At 41.2% G+C, this 20342-nt stretch overlaps 1 protein-coding gene across 1 annotated transcript in view; it reads left to right on the top strand.

The window, feature by feature from the left end:
- The window catches only part of LOC122803834, a gene marked incomplete at its 5' end in the record, with an annotated part of 970101 nt that overhangs the window by 719652 nt on the left and 230107 nt on the right, over positions 1-20342 (top strand). The window contains one exon of the mRNA XM_044073518.1: positions 8381-8540. Within this exon, the coding sequence (XP_043929453.1) occupies positions 8381-8531 (151 nt within the window). The remainder of the gene's footprint in view (positions 1-8380; positions 8541-20342) is intronic.

The raw sequence follows: 20342 nt of genomic DNA, 5'->3' as shown, positions 1-20342 counted from the left end.
CATACAAGGCAATCTTCTGCCCTGTCTTATTGGAAATGCTGCATCTCCCTAAATCAAATGGTATATGAGTTACTCGTTCTAAAGACTTAACCTGATATGTGACATTAATAGAACTTGTTGGAGGGACAGATTTGTCTCCCAGAGTTTGGCACAGACTCTCAGTTCATGTCAAACAGAGCACCTCATTGGCCATCTTCAAAAGCAATCTGGACGATTGGATGGGTAACTGTAAATTCACCCAGGGGTTCCACCTGTGTCCCTCTTGGAAAGGGACAATAGGCACTGATCACGGAAATAAGGGTAGAACTTGGCTAGGCTTGTTAAGGGCCCTAGGGCCATTAGCCTAGTAACTTCCTATGATCCTGTGACCTGTGGAACTTTGGGTACAAAGAGGTACCACAGTATCCATAGCTATCCTCTGAAATGGTTCCATAATAACAGGCAAAGGCATCAAAGCAGCCTTGGCTTTGTCTGTAGCCTTGTTAACCTTCGGCACTAGTGTCAGGTCCTGCAGCACTTTGTTACATCCTTTGCAATCCCAGGCCAATAAAAATTTTACCTTATATTTTATTTCCGTATGGCCTGTAAAAGAAGTATCATGGACGTGACCAAAAATGCCAGTTGGTAGTCCCAGGATACTACCAAGTGCATAGTATTACTTCTTTCTGTAGCCTCCTTCAGGGGTCTATTCCTGGGGCCAACACCAGTCCTTTGTCTTAGTATATGGACTCCCTCTGCTTTGGAATATCTGTAGCCTCCTTTGTTACCTCCTTTAATTCCTGTAAAATAGGGTCTGAGAGGTGAGCATGCTGCAATTCCTTCTTACTGACTCTCCTCAGCTTCCCTTCTAAAGGAAGTATGCCACTTTCTGTTCATCAGATTTTGGCAGACTAATATCACTTACATTTCCCCTAGAAGTGTTACCTTCCAAGAAAAGCTCAGTATATTTCCCTTGCTCTGCCTCACATCCTGGTTCAGTGCTACTCACCAGTTCCCTATCTGAAGTAGCCATCAGACCCAGATGGAGATGTGGAATCTGACAGAACTTCCCCTCACACATTGACTTCCACTTGTTTGCTTTCATGCCTGGCTGCTTGTAAAAACTTGCACACAAGTTACTGTACTGTCAAAGTCATTCCCTACTTGGACGTCAGCAAAAAATATACTCAAACATAACAGTGGAAGTGACTGTACTTGTTTGGTCTTGTGCGATACTGCATTGTGCATAAAGCTAATACCAACTCCTTTCATTGGCATATTAGCCTGCTGGATTTCACTGGCTGTACATTGCTTTGTCAGCTGAGCTACTCACATTTTAGTATACTTTTTACCAGAGCTCATTTTCTGGGTGATCCTGAAGTTAGATGACTAAGAAACAAAATAACTACTGTGAGCAACCAGACCTCTGTATATTTTGTCTTCTGGCTGCGAGGGTTAATACACACGCCTTTGGCATTAAAGCTATTTTAGGCTGAATAATTTCAGTTTTAGTATCCTCACCAGTGGAGAACAAATGGGATACTGGAGTGACATCACTGACACCAGACTGGGAAACTGGTACAAAGACCACATAATGTAAGGGTGAATTGTAACCACTTCCGCTAAATGTATCACCCAAATAGCAGGTTGCTACCCAGTGTCATCAAGATAGCTGGCACTGATGGAGTTTGAATCCCACCACTGCTAACCATGGGTAAAGTAATAGCAAAGTGTACATGTCTGTTTTAATAACTAATTCACATAGTACAGCCTTGCTCCAGGAGGATAAAGGGAATTTACACTGCTCTCCTGGATATCGACTTCCAACCTCCACACTGAAAATGAATGCAGACTGACCACTTACAGAGCTGTCTTTTTTGCTAAACACTTTCCAAACTTTGCCGCACTACTTTCTTTGTAAGTCAGTGTCTTGCATCTCCCCTTTATGTGTAGTAACTACCTTTCAAACAAAGTATTACTTTTACTCATACTTTTAAAAGGACAATTCCCAGGGAAGGCTGATGGAATTTTTAAATTCCCCACAGCTCTCTTGCTGGCACAGTAATTCTGCCACAACTATGAAGGGAACCCAGGAATTTCATTTACCTGCTGCTCCTAAAGCAAGTCAAATGTGACATTCACCAGTAATATTTCTTCTTAATCATTCTGATGGAAAATGTGTGCCATATAGTTTGCTTATCAACAGTGTAATTAATTATCCTAATCTCTTATAAATGAGTGCATAAATATATATACCTATGCCACAAAATCTTAAAGGTAAATAAATGAACTTTGTGTTTGTAATTTTTCTTTATTGCGTAAGTAGAGTAAAATATATGTAGGTTGACATACACAGAAAGCCTAATGTAAGGTAATTAAAATAGGATGCATAAAAAAAATATAAGCTCCAGATATTTAAGTTCTTTGGCTAGCTTAATACAAAAATACTGACCCTTATTAAATTAATAACCAGTACTCACTGATGGTTCCACACAGACAAGACAGCATATAAAATGTCTTTTCCCCAGCCCCAGTTGCTGGGAAAACAAATAGTAAAGCCAGTTACTTGTCATAGCAATCACTAGAAGACTGTCAACACACATTAATGTCTACTTTCCTTGAATGCTAAATTACATACCACTGGTCTTTCATCTTTGTTACATTAACAAGAGGAGCTAGCACATCTGGAGGTTCAGCACATTTCAATGACATTCCCTGATCCTATTCATCATGTCCTTCCTATCCGACTGATGGGTCTGTGGTACAAATGTACTCCAGCTTTAAGCTCCTTTACATTTTTCCCTCCCATAGTGCACCTGTAGGAGAGGTTACCAAATATCTGATTTGCTGTCACAGCAATTGAATGCAGGTCTCACAAGCTAAGTGCTCCATCTCTTATTTCAAAATGTTATTGCTTCAAAACTTAATTGTACAGAAATTTCTCTTATATTCTTTAATACTTAATTATCTGTTTATCATGAGCAACCTTATTGTTTTTCTTACCTCGTAGCATACTTTACCATTTCCAGCTTCGAACCAGGCTCTGGCCTGAAGAAGCTTGCTTATTATTGTTGTTTATTGCTGTTTTAAATATATTAAAAACATATAATCAGTTAGAGTGGTAATTACCCATAGATTAGAATTTTTTCTTATAGCCAAAAGTTATTTGACAGTGATTTAATTCTTAAGTGTGTTTGGTTGGAGGAGGGAGATGAGCTCCTGCAAGTACTTGAAACGTAAGCATAAAACTCCCCCAGTACACCCATGTGGTGTGTGTATGTAGTATGCCTAGAAGGTAGATCACCTCTATGCAGTTTGTTCGGTGTGTAAAGCCTTGCACTCTAGGATTTTATCAAACAACTGATTATTATGGGGTACTGCCCCCAGATACAGAGGCCGATAAGCCTAAAAGAGACACTGAAAATGAAACAAAAAAGCAAGGAGAGAGGTAGACGAGGATTCCTGAAAAGAACATTGAATAATGAAGCTGCATCATTTGCTGCAAAGACTGCCAGGCCCCAATGTTGACTCCAGCGAAGGCTTCTTCCGTGGCTCCATCGTCCTTGGAGCTGATAGTTATTTTGCAAAAATTTCCTAAAAGACTACTGAGCAAAATGCTGTCTAATAAGAAACTGTCTTAGATCCTATCTCTAGGGGTGTTTTCCATCCAGAGTGACAACATGACAATGGTTTGGTATATCAGCAGTCAGGCAGAAACCAGGTCCTGTATCTTACGGCTAGAAGCCATGAAAGTGTGGCAATAAGTAATTGCTTCTCATTGTTTCCTAATAGCGATGCACATTCCAGGGAGAACCAATTGTCTTGCCAAAAGGCTCAGCAGATTAATCTTGTTGCCTTAGAAGTGGTCTTATCAATCCAACAGTAGCACAGCTGATATGCAATCACTGGGGCTGTCCTTGCTACAGTCTACTTGACTCCCCGTCCTCACCAAGTGCAGCAACCTTTTTGCCTTGATTCCTCCAAAAGGACAGTCCCTGAGTGATGCTGTAGTCAGACAGTGGCACTCTGGGCTCCTTTATGCATTTCTCCCACTTCCCCATATATCCAGATTACTGCAGAAAGTCATGAGGGACAAAGCCACAGTAATCCTTATTGCTCCTTTTTGGCCCAGCAAATTTGGTTTGCCCTGCTAAAGCATCGCATAAGGAGCATCCTTGGCTCTTTCATTCTAGGAAGGATCTACTCTCTCATTCATCTGGATCACCTCACCCGGACCTGTACTACCTCAAGTTAATCTCCTGGTTTCTTCAGTTTCTATGAAAATCATTGACCCTTCTTTGTCACGAGTTAGTCATACCCTATCACCATCTCCAAAGGAGTCTACATGCAAACTGTACAGCAGCAAATGGAAAAGTTTCTCTGTTTGGGCAACAAAACAGAGGAGGGACACCACTAATTCTTCTACTTCTGAAATTATTTTTTTTTGTCACACATTTGACTCTGGCTCAGGTTTTTCTTATCAAAGTACATTCAGCTGCAAGCTCCAATTTTCATAATGCTTATGACACCCATTCCTTGGCTTCTTACAGACTTTGTAGAGCTTTCCTTAAAGGTGTCTTTCTTCTCTGTCCTCCAGTCAGAGAATCAGAGTATATGGACAGAATCCTGCTTTAAGCCAGCATATTCCATTCTGTTAAAGTATCTTGAAGTATCTCTCCTGGATAACTTTATTTCTTGTAGCAATAACTTCTCCTAGAAGGGTATCAAAATTGCAGGCACTGTTTTCCACTTCTTCTTACTTCGCCTTCCATAAAGACAGAGTTTTGTTTCTCACAAATCAGTCCTTTGTTCCCTGTGTGGCATCTGAAGCAAATTTGAACCAACTTTCTACCTACCAGTATTTTTCCCTAACCACTCAAAAGTAGAATACATTCTCCACACACTGGATTATATACAGCTGTGATTTTCCGTACACAGAACTAAACTGTTTAGGAAGGATTCTCAACCATCTGTGTCCTTTAGTACAAACAGACTTCATTCTAAGGTTTAGGTTGTCACACTATCTAGGTGGCTGTCTGACTATATTTCTTTTCTGTGTTCAGCAAATGAATGTCTTTACCATGCAGACCTAAAGCGCATTCTGCAAGATCTGTTGCAACTTCTACAGCCTTCTTTGGAAATTCATCAGTTGATGAAATCTGTGCTGCTGCTGCCTAGTCTACATTGCAGACATTTGCCAAGCACTATAAACTAGACCTTTTTTGGATGTCCAAGACTTCCTTTGGAATCACTATCCTCAGGGGTCCATGCAAGTATCTTGTAGCTGAGTATTCTGACCCATCAGTTGGACTGGATGAATGGGATGGCTAGGATATGTAGTTATGTACTTAAAATAATGGTGGCTCCTTTCATCCACATTTCTCCAATACATCCCTCCCTCCCTCCACCCCACCCCAACCCCCTTTCATATAGTCATTTCTGAAGGCTCTGAGAGAGTGTGGTGCATTTCTCCAGTAGTTTTATCATAAGGCCTGTTTAACTATTGGCAAAAAAAAAAAAAAAAACTTGATCTGATGTAGCATCTGCTACAGATGCATTATGAAAGGGGAAAAATTAAAGGAGCTTGATGCTGAAACACTAGTTCTGCTGTCTCAGGTCCGACAAGTGGCCTGAAGCCCCATCAGACATATCAGACTTGATCATTATGGTAAGTACCTAAATACCTAACTATCATTTGTTTGATAGACAGACAGAATCCCACATTCATAGCAATTAGACATATTCCTGCATATGAACACAAGAGGTGAAAAAGAATACATTACATTTTAACTGATTCATTTAGTCTGGTATCACTCCTTGTCTTCACAGTGGTATTTAGCTGATATTTCTGCAGAGCCTCATTCTATCTGCTGAGTCACTGTTTAGGCAAATCTCTGGCTCCTCCAAATTACAGGTTTTAATTCATTTATATTTCAGTGTGAGGTGTTTCCCTTGTCAGAAGCAGTATGTGTTTCTGACTGAAGTGGACCTTTGAATGCTTGGAGTTACTACTTTAAATAGTTTTCCATTAACTGTGAAAGAGATATGTTATGTCCATTCTTTATTGAATGTCCACCATGAGAAAATTGAAGGAATTTATGGGGTGGGGGGGGGGTTAAAAGTTAATTTGGAGTAGTTTCACCTCACAGAACTAGGTGGTTCAGGATTACCAGATTTAAATGGATACTTTAGAGTTGCACAGTTAGGGCTTATATTTATAACAGAAGCAGAAGGCTACAAATCAAAATGTGAAGAAGTGATGTTGAAACAGTAGGAATTCATGAAATGAGGAGAGTAGAATTTTAAATGCAGGCACTTAAAGTGAACAGTAAAAACCATACAGAATATTATCTGTACAAAGCAGCAAAAAATTCCTACTCAGGAATGGAGAAGAAAGACTTTACCAGTAGAGATAACTGTAAGTAGGGGCACAGAAAATAGTCAATAGGGAGTTGAAATTTATTGGTGAAAATTAGCAAAGGACCCAAGGTATTGGGACCAAATAAATAAGAAGGGAAAATTCACAGAGTGGACTGAGGCCAAGACGAAGTCTGGATTGTAAATTGGAGACTGTTTTCCTACTAGGGTTTGATAGCAGTGTGTGTGCATAGACAAAGGGAGTGACCAGCTTAGTTTGAGTTTGTAGCTTAGTGTGTAACAGAAGCTGGGTTAAAAATAGGGCTATTAGTAGAGCATATAAAATAATGCATGATAACTATAAGAATCCGGAAATGTTAGAAAAAAGATTGGGAAAAGAGAATGGAAAAACAATATACAATGAAACAATGGAACTATATTTCTATAACTCCTAAGTATGCATCAAAATCTTGAAGGTTTAAGATTTTTGCACGGAAGTGTTTGCGTAGGTGTTTTTGTAGCTTAAGCAGACTTCAGAGGATTTTTCCACAAGTAGACAGCAATTGCTGGAGGTGTGGTGGGAACGAGAGGGGTACCTGGGAACATTATTATTTTGGGAATGTAACGAGTTGAAACATTTTAAATATCCCCTAGAGGGTCATTTGTCAGAAATGTTGGGGTAGTAAATTATTTTAACTAAAGAAAAGATTAGTTTAAGCTGGGATATAGAAACTAAACTGCCTAGTCACAGGAAGACTCTACTAAGTTTAATTCTTCTGGCTGCCAAAAAAATCTCTCTATCTCTCTATAGATATATGTATATATATATATATATATATATATATATATATATATATATATATATATAGCTATAGATATATATGTATATATATATATATATATGAGGAAGTGGAAATCAAAACCAAAACCATATGTAATGGAATTATTGAATGTTGTAAAGAAGGTAAAAGAACTGAAACAGGGAAGTAAATATTGTGGGAAGAAATAGCCAGGGAATTGTTATGGTTAGGCTTGTATAGGCCCTAGGGCCGATAGCCTAGTACCAACCTATGGAGTGGGATCTTTAGAAAAAGGAAGGAATAAACTACATAGAAATGTATGGAATCTGTGGAAAAAATACACACACAATAATGTTCAGGAGTGATATTTCTAGGAGACAAGGCTAAATTGAATAAGTGTTAAGACAAAAATCAAGTTTGTATAATGTGTACAAAGGAAAAATGTAATGTTTTTTTTTTCTTTTGGAATTGAATGTGTACTAATTTCATTATGCAATGTGTGACTGTTGTGAGACTGTAATAAAGTTGTTTAAAAAAAAGTTCACAACAAGTAGGCCTTAAAGCTGATAGTTAGGGTTCCATATTGAATTGTCACCATTAGAAATACCGAGTGCTGACAGGATGGTAAAAAAAAAGACAGAAAACACAAGAGAAGAGGGAATGCTGAAAATTGCTCTTCTCCTTAAAACTTCTTTTTGCACCCCCACACCCCCAAAACCTTATATATACCAACTCAGAGATCACCATACCACAGAAAAAAGGGAATATTTCAAGAAACAGACTTAATATATGTAAGTCTGTTCATTCGGACATTCAGTGTCTGTATTTTGGGACATGTTGTAAAAGGTCCCAGCATTTCAAATGGTTACTGATAGAGATGTTGTGCAAGAGTAGTAAATATTTTCTGTAATTTAAAAGTTTTTTATGGCAGCAATAATAGTATACATTGGGCTGTACATTATTGAATAAGTTAGTTTGTATTTGTTTATCCAGCACTGAGACATTAGTGAGTGGGGGAATCACTACTGTGTGGAAACCTTGCAAGTCTGACGTAAACTTCAGCTTATGCTGTGAGGGAATTTGCTGTATTTTGTTGTTTTCTTGTAGCAGTGATGAAACAGACACGAGAAGTGTAAACATCTTTTGTGACTGCCAGGTTTAACCACTCCAAGTTGTCCTGCAAATAACTAAAGTAGGTAAGCAGTGCCCTGAGAGAACATTTACCTTTTGTCTTTTTTATGCAGACGTTATCGTTGTCTTTCTCATGTGCAGTTTAATCAGTGGTGCCATCTGAGAAAGAAAAACAGAGTTCCACTGCCATCATGTGTTTTCCACAAGATGCAGTCTGCATTCCCGCTGCAAGAAGGAAAACTTCATGAATTTCCATACAACTAACATTGCAAGGTAAGGCTTTTTTCCATAATGGTAACATATTTGCATTTGCCGCTATAATCACTTCATTATATTCCAGATGGTGGTATTCTGTAGACCCCCTACTTATCAAGCTCATCTCCCTCAGTCAGTCTGCTCACCCATTAGATTCACATTCATTCATTCCCATAAGGGAGAGTGAGGGGGATGAGCATGCTAGGAATAGTGCCATCTTCTGCACTGGGGTTCTTTATTTTCTGTAGTCTTATGTTTCGCTCTGTATGCCATTAATGCATCTAGGATTAGGAGTGCAATAGGCACAGCACAGGACTGTTACTTGTTTCTGCTTTCCACTCCTAGATGTTTGGCAGTTCTTGCAGTTCATGTAGTCTTGGATAATGTTTGAGGACATATCTCTGCTCTCCATTTCCCTTCCCCCGCTCCTAGAAGCCTGATCTCTTCTATAGGGTACTAGAATCTCATGAGCACATTTAGAAAAACCCAGTGGCAGATCCAGCAGTGGTGTCAACAGAATCTGGTAAGGGAACTCCCATGCATGCTCTGAGAACCCCCATCTAGTGACAGAGAAACAGACTGCTGGACTGATTTGGTACGAAGACTTATACTTCAGCCACCCTGGCTATGAGGGCTCTTAACTGCCAGCTGCACATGCTCAAATGCCTTGAGTTACTACAAGAATAGATTAAATCCAAGGTTGAGGGGATCAAAGACAAGAGATCTCAGGAGGAAATCCAGGCCCTGTGTAATGTCACACTCCTGGTGTCTCGACACTCACTTAAATGTAGCTATGATGATGTTGATGTATTATGCAGGGCAGCTGCTAGAGGGTCAGTTATTCAGGGACATGCCTGGCTGAGAACCCAACCTGTCATTGACCAGGTAAAACCTGAGATCTTTGATGCACCTTTGGAAAGGGAGTTCCTTTTTGAACCCTGCTGTTGGAAAGGGAGTTCCTTTTTGAACCCTGCTGAGAAGCAAGTATTTCATAAAATGCATAAGAAAGGGAAACAAATGAAGTCTGTCAAATGAATCTCAAGCACCTCACCATTTGTAGTCTGTATAAACCATGATTCCTATGTAATCATACCTAAAAAAATGACATCCTATGGTGGGAGGAGTGTGTTCGTATCAACCCCGGGGCTTATCTCACTCTGTCACAACCAGTACAAACTATACGTACAAGACAGCTCAGACAGGCCGGGAGGGGGGCAGCTTAGGACATCTTAGAGTACAGTGGACTTGGAAAATGTTGCAGGCAAAGCAGTATATCAGTCAGAAAGTGATGATGGCAGTTTTCTTGGCCATGAAGGCCTTCATGGACAGTCTGTCTCCATGGACTCTTCAACTATGGACAAGGCAATACCACAGTTATGTGGTATATAAACAAGTGTGGGGGGGCACAGTCTTACTCCTCCCATGCAGACTGGCTATGAATATTTGGATACTGGCACAACAGATTATAGTAACAACCAAAGCATCCTACATTGTGGATCAGGACAGTCACCTGGCAGACTCTTTGAGCTGACCCCCTCATGGGCCCCCAACAAATGGATGTTAAAAAGGGTGATCTTTCTGGATCTCATTCAACACTGGGGGGTCCCACACATAGATCTCTTTGCCTCTTCAGAGAACAAACCGTTGAACAAGTTCTGCTCCAGAGCCCAGCAAACAGGGTAATGGAGAGAGGACACCTCCTTCAAATGGACAAATGTTTTCCTGTCTGCCCTTCCACCAGTACTCCTTATCCCCAGGCTACTTCTCAAGGTGGGGTAAGGCATGGCCAAAATGACCTGAAATTGCTCCTTTCTGGCCCAGACAACAATGGTTGTCCCTTCTCTTCTCCAAAGTGGGACTTCTTTCATTCGTTATCTCATACTCTTCTGGATACTGTAAGGCTTAATAACTGGTGTTCCTCTCTCCCTTCAGCAATAGTCTTGTTTGTACTGTGGTTCTGCATCATTTGCCTGATGTATATAAATTATGCTGTCCATGATTTGTTTAGTTTTGAGGCACCTATTCTCACTCCTGAGGTATGTAGTGTGGTTCTGCATTATTCACCTGATGTATATAGATGATGCTGTCCATGATTGGTTTAGTATTGAGCCATTTACTCTCACTCTTCAGGTAGCCAGTAAGCATAGGGAAAAGACTGGGAAGATCAGTTTTTCATGTTTCTTCTATCTGTCTCTGTCTACCTGTTGTTTTCTGTCTGGAAATATGTTAGTATTGCAGTACTTTCTTAACCTGTATATGAACACTTAATTTCTTTTAAAACTATGAAGTGTAACTTTAATAGAGTTGCAGCTGATGTTCCCATGTCAGTACCACTGGAGCACCCTTAGAACAGCTAGCTGGGATTTCTTCACATTTAATTTTATATAATGTACTTAAAATTCTATTAATATTTCTGTGTACTAACTCAGTGAATTCAATCATATTTTTTAGTCCACCATGACTTTTGGTCTTCCTCCCTCTCCTACTGATGTGTCCCTTCTACTTGATAAAAAATAGGCTTTGCTCGTCTTGCTGTTACTATCTCAAAATGCTGAAATAGCTTTCTTAAGTATTATCAGTCCTTCTTCACTCTTCCTCTCCTCTTGCCAACTTCCTGTCTCCTCTGAATGCCCAGCGACATTCTTAGATGCCATCAGTATTGTATATCTGATATGAAGCAGACTGGATCTTGTTGTTAGTACTGAAAGACGTAATTCATAAACAGAACTGTGCTGTGGACAGTAAGAGGAATAGCACAGTGATCAGTGATAGACTGATTCATGCACTAAACTGCATGTAATGGGGGTGTTGAGATAAAATGGGGGAACGCATCAGAGCAGCACTGTTTGCCCTTCTTTTGGGAAGGGATAATGAAGGTGAAGGGTGAACAGAGTATCAGGCTGTTTGATGTGCAGTTTAAATTGCCCTTATCATTGAAAAGTGCTGCATTGTGTGTTGCAGACACACATTATAGTTCATTGTTCTCCCAACATATCTCTTTTTCTCTGTCTGTAAATAAATATATATTTTATATGTATATATATATATATATATATATATATATATATATGTGTGTGTGTGTGTGTGTGTATGTATGTATATATATATATATATATATATATGTGTGTGTGTGTGTGTGTATATATATATATATATATATATGTGTGTGTGTGTGTGTGTGTGTATATATATATATATATATATATATATATATATATATATATATATATATATATATATATATGTTCATAGGTGTTTACTAGATTAAGCTCTGACAGGTTCTAGTACCCTTTAAGTGTAAGCAGGGGCTTGGGAGATGAAACATTTACAAGCATATATATATATATATATATATATATATATATATATATATATGTGTGAGTGTGTGTGGTTACAGTTCAAAATACTGACAATTCAGAAAACAGTGTGAGCTGTAGCATCTGAATACCAACAGTCAGAATGCAGACAGTGTGAGCTCCCCAGAATACCAGTAGTTCATTTGACTGACAGTTCAGAATGCAGATACAAGTAAGTGTGTTTGTGTAAGAGTTGGTGGGCTAGGGTTGGAGAAAAGCTTAAGGTAGGTGACAGGTTTTATGTTGTGCATGTTTGCTGGTGTGTGTGTTTTTCATTGTCAAAGCCTGCCCTGTGTGGTGGTAGTTACGGAAAAGGTTTGTCAAGGTAAGTTGCAAGGTTAGGGTTAGCATGCATTAGTAAGGTGATGCAAAGTCCCCACCACCACAAACATATACACAAAGATGTGCCTATCAATTACAGCCACTTGTATAGCTGTGGTTTCTATCTCAGATATTTAATTCCGATCAGATAAATAACTAACACACAGGAGGTTTTCATATCAGTTCTCTGTTGTTTGACTACAGTGTACATCCCACTCCCCCCATATTCCTGTCAACTCATCGCAAGAATAAAGGAAAAGGCTAAAAATAATGAAGGTCAAAGAACCAAAGTCATTGACGAAGCCTGCTTAGAATAGTATGTTTTGCATTAGCATGCATTTCAAAGGCTTTGAAGTTAGAAACACAAATGTCATCATTACCTAGTGAATGCAGTGCTTATTAATTTGCCACAAAAAAACACGTTTATGAGGAACAGAGCAAAATATGAGGCAAAAAATCTGAGACATTCTGCAAGTTGAGAGCATCAGATGTCATATTATCTAAATCCATAATATAAAAAAAATAAAACCTATTTTGCACAGGGGCAAGCCCCCCCATACCTGCTGCAACTTGCATATACCAACTCCAGGATTACACAAACCGTGAGAAAAGGGAAAACTCCAAGTTTTCTATATTCTCAGTTTTAAATATTTTGTGTGGCAGGAGCTTTTATATATTTTAACTTGAATGGAACACATATCAAATGTGAATATATGACTGCAGTAATTATACTCAAAAACTGACAAACTTGAACCTAAATTGAAATAACTAAAAAAGACCAAAAGACAAAATATAGAAAAAAAAAAAAAAAACATTTTTTGCAGGGGATCATCCCCTGCACCCCTCACACCCATGCTACTTATATGTACTAAGTCTGAGATTGCACAACAGTGGGGAAAGGGCAAATTCCCAACACTTGCTGTACTGTGATTCCCTACTAGCTAATGTCAGCATTGTGCAATTATATGACTATTCCACATTTGTGCCAGCATTATATACATTTGATATTCCAAACTTTTACTTAAGGGATCATTCTCATATATATATATATATATATATATATATATATGTGTGTGTGTGTGTGTGTGTGTATATATATATATATATATATATATATATATATATATATATATGTATATATGTATATATATATATACACACATATACATTCATACATACACACACACATTTAAAATTAAGTTATTCCTTCTTATTAATTCCGTACCTGTCTGTTTTGTGATCCCTTGCGGAGCATTTTGTATTGGGAAATCCAAAAAAGTTTTCTACAGGAGAATTCATCAGCATTTATATTCCATTTCCAAAAGAAATTTAAAAAAGTACCTTCGCGAAACATGCTTTAAAATGTAATAACTTTTACACGTTTCTGTTTAATGTCATTGAAAAGGTAGAAATTTCTTTGAGAGGAGATGATAGGAAAACTCTACTGGGGCACAAAGAAACAGTTTGGCAGCTGGTAACTGGTGCTATGAGACAGCCTGGATGTAGTGATTGCATTGGTATTACTAGTGCTCTTAAGTTCTGTGAAGCTGCAGATCTAGTTTTATATATGTTTTTGGTAGTCTAGCATTTTTTATTATATAATAATGTATTTTATGCAAGACTATTGCCTTAATTGTCTAGTTTCTGTGATTTTTTTTTAAAAAGTAAGCATATAATTTATGATTGTCACATAATGAACTGAATGCATTGAAAGGTAGATTTTTACATGGAGTCAGGTTCTGATGAAGTCCTTGTTTTTGATTTTAGAAGGAAAAAAGTGCAGAGTGTGACTAATACAAATAAATTCATCTTGTTTGAAATATTGTGGCCCTTTGAGAATTATTTTGCCACTAATTCCAGTTGATGTGCATGCATTTTTGTTGACGTGAGTTTTTGCATTTTTTAATTGGGATTTACAATTAAGCACCCACCTTTCAACATTCTGGCAGTAGCAGGCAGTGTGCTTTTGCCTGTGCAGTCCTAGTTTCACTCTTTCTTTCACTTTTGGCTGTTTTCTTTCAAAACCACCTAGCAAGTGAATTAAGCTCATATATATTTTTTTCTGTCTCGGATCTTCTCCCACCTAGATGAAGGCAGAACATAAACTTTTATTTTTAATTTAAAAATAACAGTTGATTTTTCAAACACTTCTGGGTGCAAGTATAATTTTTTTGTGTTTTGTTTAATGAGGAAACTGCAACCTAGCTGTTAGTACCACGAGTCCCCCCCCCCCCCAGTTGCAGAGTCTTCCACAGTATAGGCAGATCTGCTACCATACACTACCCTAACCACCCGGACACTGACATGCTGTTGAGTTTGTGCTAACGGGAGATCTGATATTGTTAATCCTCGTTCATTCCTTATGCATGGGTATCGGTTCCGACTTCGGAACTGAACCGGCCATTTTCCAAGCTCTCATCAGCTTCAAACTCTGCAGCTAAACTCTTACTCACCATCCCCCTCTCCTTGTTATCCCAGATTTCGTTTGCCTCGTTGCAATTTGGTCGTGTCAAGCTACTTCTCTTGAGCTAAGTACAGTTATTTGTTGTTTGATAGTCTTTCATATTACTTTTCTGTCAGAAAAGTTTATATTTCATTGTCTCTTACCCAATCGCATCTAGCGTACATATTTTCTTCAGGTTTCTCTGCTCCTTTCTCTACCTTTTTACCGCGAGGTATTCTCTCTCTACCATCATTGGTAATCCTTCCCTTTTTTCTCATACCTTCAGGTATTCTTTTTTACCATTGCTGGTACCTTTTTCTATTAATTAATTTGCTGTCATGGCAGATAAAAAGGTAGTCCGGGGTTTAAGTGGTGTTCTGATTGTGGACACAAACTACCTACTTCTGATGCACACTCTTTGTACGTTTATTGTTTGGGGGCGTCCCACTTGTCTGTTGACCCGCCCTGTACTATTTGTGAGAACTTTTTGAATAGAACCTTGCTGGAAAGGAAAAACAACCTGTTACTGAAGGGACTTCTTAAATCTCCCTTTTCAGAGGCTATTTCTGGGTCGGAGGCCTCAACCCCTCCTAGAGCCCATAAGAAAATCTTGGCTGTTCCTACCAAGGCTAAATCTTTGCCACCAACCAAAACCTAAAAAGGCTAAAGTTTCAGCATCGGAGCTCACTCACTCAGCCCCAGTGCTTTCAGTGCCTAGACCTTTGGCACAGAGGCCTTCGGCTCCATTAGTGATCTTGGCTCCGTCTTCTCCTGTAGCCTTCACTATATTGGCACCAAGGAGCTCCTCGGTTCAGACTATTACCACTGTATCAGCACCGACCATTCAGTTGGCGCAGACCTTGACTATGTCGGCGCCGAGATCTTCCTCGGAACCAACTCCTTTATTGTTGATTCCAGTTTTGTCAGTTCCAGCTTTGGCACCGTTGTCCTTGGTGCGGACGGGTGAGATGGGCACCGAGTTTGCCTCTTCTGTGGACAGGCCTTTTTCTCCCTCAATCTCCGTCAGGTCCACTAGAAGCCTTTCCGAACACGATGTGTTGCGTCTTGTGGATCAGGTGCTCTTGGCCAGAGGTATCCCACCCTTCAGGAACTATCCTTCCTTGGGAGGTGATCACCCGTTTCCAAAGACCCCTTCTTCTTCTCCTTCATTGCCTTTGAAGTCCATGGATATAGCACAGTCTTCCCCACCTGCAGTCCCCTTTATGGACCTCACTAAGGAACAGCTTTTGCCTTCGTGGCAGGATAGTTTTGCTATGACCCAGGATGTCAGTTGTGACGCGCATAGTTTTCTGCTCCACAGCCATCCAGGGACTCCGGGTCGGCAGGCTGAGCCACTTAGGAGAGGGGTGACCCCTGTCCTAGACATGCACTCCTCTTCAGGTGGACCAACCTTCCAACTGATGGAGAAGGCTTTCGCTGCTGCTGGCGATACTGGACTGTCTATACCTCCGCCCTCCTCTGATACACTAGTTTCACAAGTCGTACCTAGCAGACACCGGGTGCAAGGGCCTCAAGACATATTCCCACAGGAATCCTCTTTTCTGCTGTCCTCTCCAGCTTCTCCTGCTGAGGAGGTCCACCGGAAAAGTTTGTGTAAGAGGAAGCACATGGACTCCACAGAGGAGTCCCTCACTGAAGAGACAGATTTTGATGAGGGCGAAGGGCCCCCCCGGTCACCCTCTGAGGTATCCTTTGGTGATATCCTCGAAATCCTGAAACAGAGAGGTGACTGGCAGTCCTCTAATCTGACCTCTGAGGAATCTGTGTTCCTGCAGGCCTTTCGTGCCCGGCCCCCTACCTCCTGGGTTACTCCACCTGCCGATGAAGTTGTCCGGCTTATCGTGCAGCGTGCTTGGAAGGCTCCTGATACCGTCAAAGCTATTCCCCGGAGGCCAGATAAGATTTTGTCCCCTCCTGCTCCGGATCCCCATTGGTCCAAAGGTCTTCCTGTGGATGCTTTGGTGGTGGCGGTCGCCGCAACAAAAATGGATCTGGCATAAGAAGAAAGCCAGACTGTCCATCCGCCTAACATAGAGTCCCAGGCCCTGGACAGGACAGAGAAGCGCACCTTTGCTTCAGCGACCTTTACTATTAGGTCCCTGAATTATATGGCACACTTTACCAGGCTTCAAAGGGATCTGATTTCTGAGCTCTCTGAAACCTTGGCTGGTGCCGTGTCTGATGAGGTCCATTACAAAGTGGCCTCTCAGCTGGCCACCATTGAGTCAATGTCTAACTCCTCTATGCGACTGATATCTCATGCATCAGAAGGAGCAGCTAGAGCAGCGGGTTCAGCTGCGGTCTTGAGACGACACGCCTGGATGCGCTTGTGCAATTTCGCGGAACCCATTAAGGCTTCCTTTCTTATTGCTCCCATTGAGGCCTCCTCGTTGTTTGGGCCCAAAGTTAAAAGCACACTGGCCAGATGTGAACAGGACGGTAAGACCCTTTCTGCCGTAGGTGTCCGTTAATCTTCACCCTCAACGTGCTTTCTCCCGTAACCAAAAGAGTGGGAAGATATGGTTCAAGAAATCTCGGGGTCCTTTCCGTGACACACAGGCCGAGTTCTCCACTAGAGGCAGAGGGGGAAACTCACAGGGAAGACGCTCCTTTAGGGGCAGAGGGGGTCCGCGTAACCAAGGTTCAAGGGATTCTTTCCCTGGTCAGTCCTACCAGCGCTTCTGAAAAGCGGCCTAACTCCTTTCCTCTGGAGGTGGTTGGGGGACGTTTCTCCTTGTACCCTTCTGCCTGGCTAACCATCACCACCGATTCTTGGGTACAAAGGATTATAACCAGAGGTTATCATATCCCCTTCGATCTTTGTCCTGTCTCTTCAAAAAACCTTCCCGACATTCCACCTAGTCAAAGGGAAGAAGCAGCACTAGAGATAGAAAAGCTGCTAAGAAAGAGAGTCATCCAAATAGTCCCTCCAGGCCAGATAGAATCCGGATTCTACTCAAGACTATTTTTGGTGCCAAAGAAAACCGGGGACTGGAGACCGATTTTGGATCTCTGTGTATTGAACAAGTTTGTGAGAGTACAAAAATTCCAGATGGTCACAATACAGTCTATCCTCCCGCTTTTGGAAAAAGACGATTGGATGTGCTCGATAGATCTTCAGGATACTACCACATAAAAGTGGACAGGCCATCAAGAAGATTTCTGCGCTTCCATGCGGGAGACAGTCACTACCATTTCAGAGTACTGCCCTTCGGACTCTCTACAGCCCCCAGAGTGTTCACAAAGTGCATGGCAGTTGTCACAGCTCACTTGCGACTTCAAGGATTCCAGGTGTTTCCATACCTAGACGACTGGCTCATTTCCACCCCCACCAGACATCTACTGGAAAAAGCCCTGGCATACTCCCTCCTCGCTGCTCAAAGGCTAGGCATAACCATAAACTGGCAAAAATCCAATCTCACCCCATCTCAGTCGACAGAATTCATAGGGGTTATCTTGGATGCAAAGAACTGCAGAGCTGCTATTCCAAAGCACAGAATTCTAAGGATAAAGCAACAACTGATTCCAATCCTTTCAAAGGAGAAATCCACGGCTCACTCGATTCTACAGCTGTTGGGTTCCATGGCAGCCTCCATCACCATTGTTCCCTTGGCCAGGTTTCACATGAGGCTTCTACAATGGCTACTGCTTACCCAATGGTATCCTTTTCAGCATCCTCTTTCAGCCATGATTTGAGTAACCCACAGGTGCAAACAGGAATTAAATTGGTGGATGACACACAATCTGTCACAATGGTCTCGCCCCTTCTCCCCCCAGCAACCCAAGGCCACAGTGACCACGAACGCCTCCCTGATGGGGTGGGGGGGGGCTATGTCAGGGACAGACAGTCCAAGACACTTGGTCTGAACTGGAGGCCCATCTGCATATAAATGTTCTAGAGCTGAGAGCGGTGCTTCTGGTGTTGCAAGCATTCCATCCCCTGCTGCCGTCTGGGACAATTGCAATTCAATCAGACAACATGTCGGTGGTTTGGTACATCAGTAAGCAAGGTGGAACCAAATCTTACCCCCTTTGTCGAGAGGCCATGTGGATATGGCAATGGGCGATGGCTGTCAACCGTTTTCTTCGAGCAACGCACATTCTCGGGAGTTCCAGCGTGATAGCAGACAGACTCAGCAGGTGCATTCTTCAACCTCCCTTGATGATAGCGGCGATCTTCCACCTCTGGGGCCATCCTTGCTGCGACCTCTTTGCATCCCCGACCAACTACAAATGCAGCAACTACTTCGCCCTGATTCCCCCTCAGGGACAGTCACCCAGGGACGTTCTAGTCCACGATTGGCCCTCGGATCTTCTTTACGCATTTCTACCCTTTCCCCTCATTCCCCAGTTTCTGAAGAAAGCCCGTCGGTTGAAGAGCAAGGTGATCCTCATAGCACCATATTGGCCTCGACAGATTTGGTTCCCCTTCCTTTGGCTTCACCTACTAGATCGACCATGGATTCTCCATCCAACCCCAGAGTTGATCTCACATCCACAGAACCTGATTCATCCCAACTTGAACAGCTTGAAGCTCACGGCTTGGCTACTCCAATTCCCTTGATTGCCAGGCAGAATGATTTTTCTTTACCAGTACGTGATATTCTCATTGCATTTCATAAGTCTTCTTATCTGAGCAAGTGGAAAAGATTTACCTGTTGGCTGAAAGATAAACAAGTAGATCCCTTCTCAGCACCAGTGTCAATAATACTAGACTATCTGGCCGACCCTTTTTAATCGGGTCTATCGGCCTCTACTATTGGAGTTTATTTGGCTGCAATTTCTAATTTTCATGAGGGTGTCCAAGATTCCTCTCTTATGTCCCACAAATTGTGCAAGACCTTCATAAAAGGTGTGAATCATGTGAAGCCACCTTTTAGAGAACCTATTCAACCATGGGATTTATCATTAGTTCTACAAGCTCTAACAATGCCACCTTTCGAACCAGCCTCTTCTTGCAACCTCAAGTATTTGTCATGGAAAACCTTGTTTTTGGTCGCCATTACTTCTGCCAGACATATTTCTGAGCTTCAAGCTCTATGTGTCAAGAGTCCATACTTGATTTTTCATAGAGATAGTGTCTCTGAGAACTAATCCATCTTTTCTGCCTAAAGTGATCTCTGAAATGTCTATTAATCAAGCCATTGAATTGCCAGTTTTCTTTCCCAATCATTCAAACAGAGGAGAGTATTGCCTACATACCCTAGATATCCACAGGCAAATTTGTTTTTACTTAAACAGAACTAGGCCCTTTCGTAAATCTAACCAGTTATTTTTGGCTTTTTCTGGACCTAGATTAAGATCTGCTGTTGCTAAGGTCACATTAGCTAGATGGTTGAAAGACTGTGTGACCTTCATTTATACACAGCACAATATCACATTGCCTGCTACCATGAAAACTCATTCAACAAGGTCGATGGCAATTTATGCTGCCTTCCATGCCAGAGCTTCCTTACATGACATCTGTGCAGCTGCAACTTGGGCTATGCCTCATACCCTCATCAATCATTACAAATTGGACTTGGCCTCCAGGGAAAGAACATCTTTCAGTTCTGTGGTGCTCAGGAATGTCCTTCCATGAGAGCCTCCCAGGAATAGAGGTAGATGGGGACTCTGTCCCATACATAAGGAATAAACGAGGATTAACAATATCAGATAAAGAAGTTATGTCTTACCATA

Source organism: Protopterus annectens, chromosome 6.part0 (assembly GCF_019279795.1).
Source record: "Protopterus annectens isolate FY-2018-M chromosome 6.part0, PAN1.0, whole genome shotgun sequence".
Taxonomy (NCBI): domain Eukaryota; kingdom Metazoa; phylum Chordata; order Ceratodontiformes; family Protopteridae; genus Protopterus; species Protopterus annectens.
Note: the sequence above shows the minus strand (reverse complement) of the source record. Positions and strands in the feature narration are given on the sequence as shown.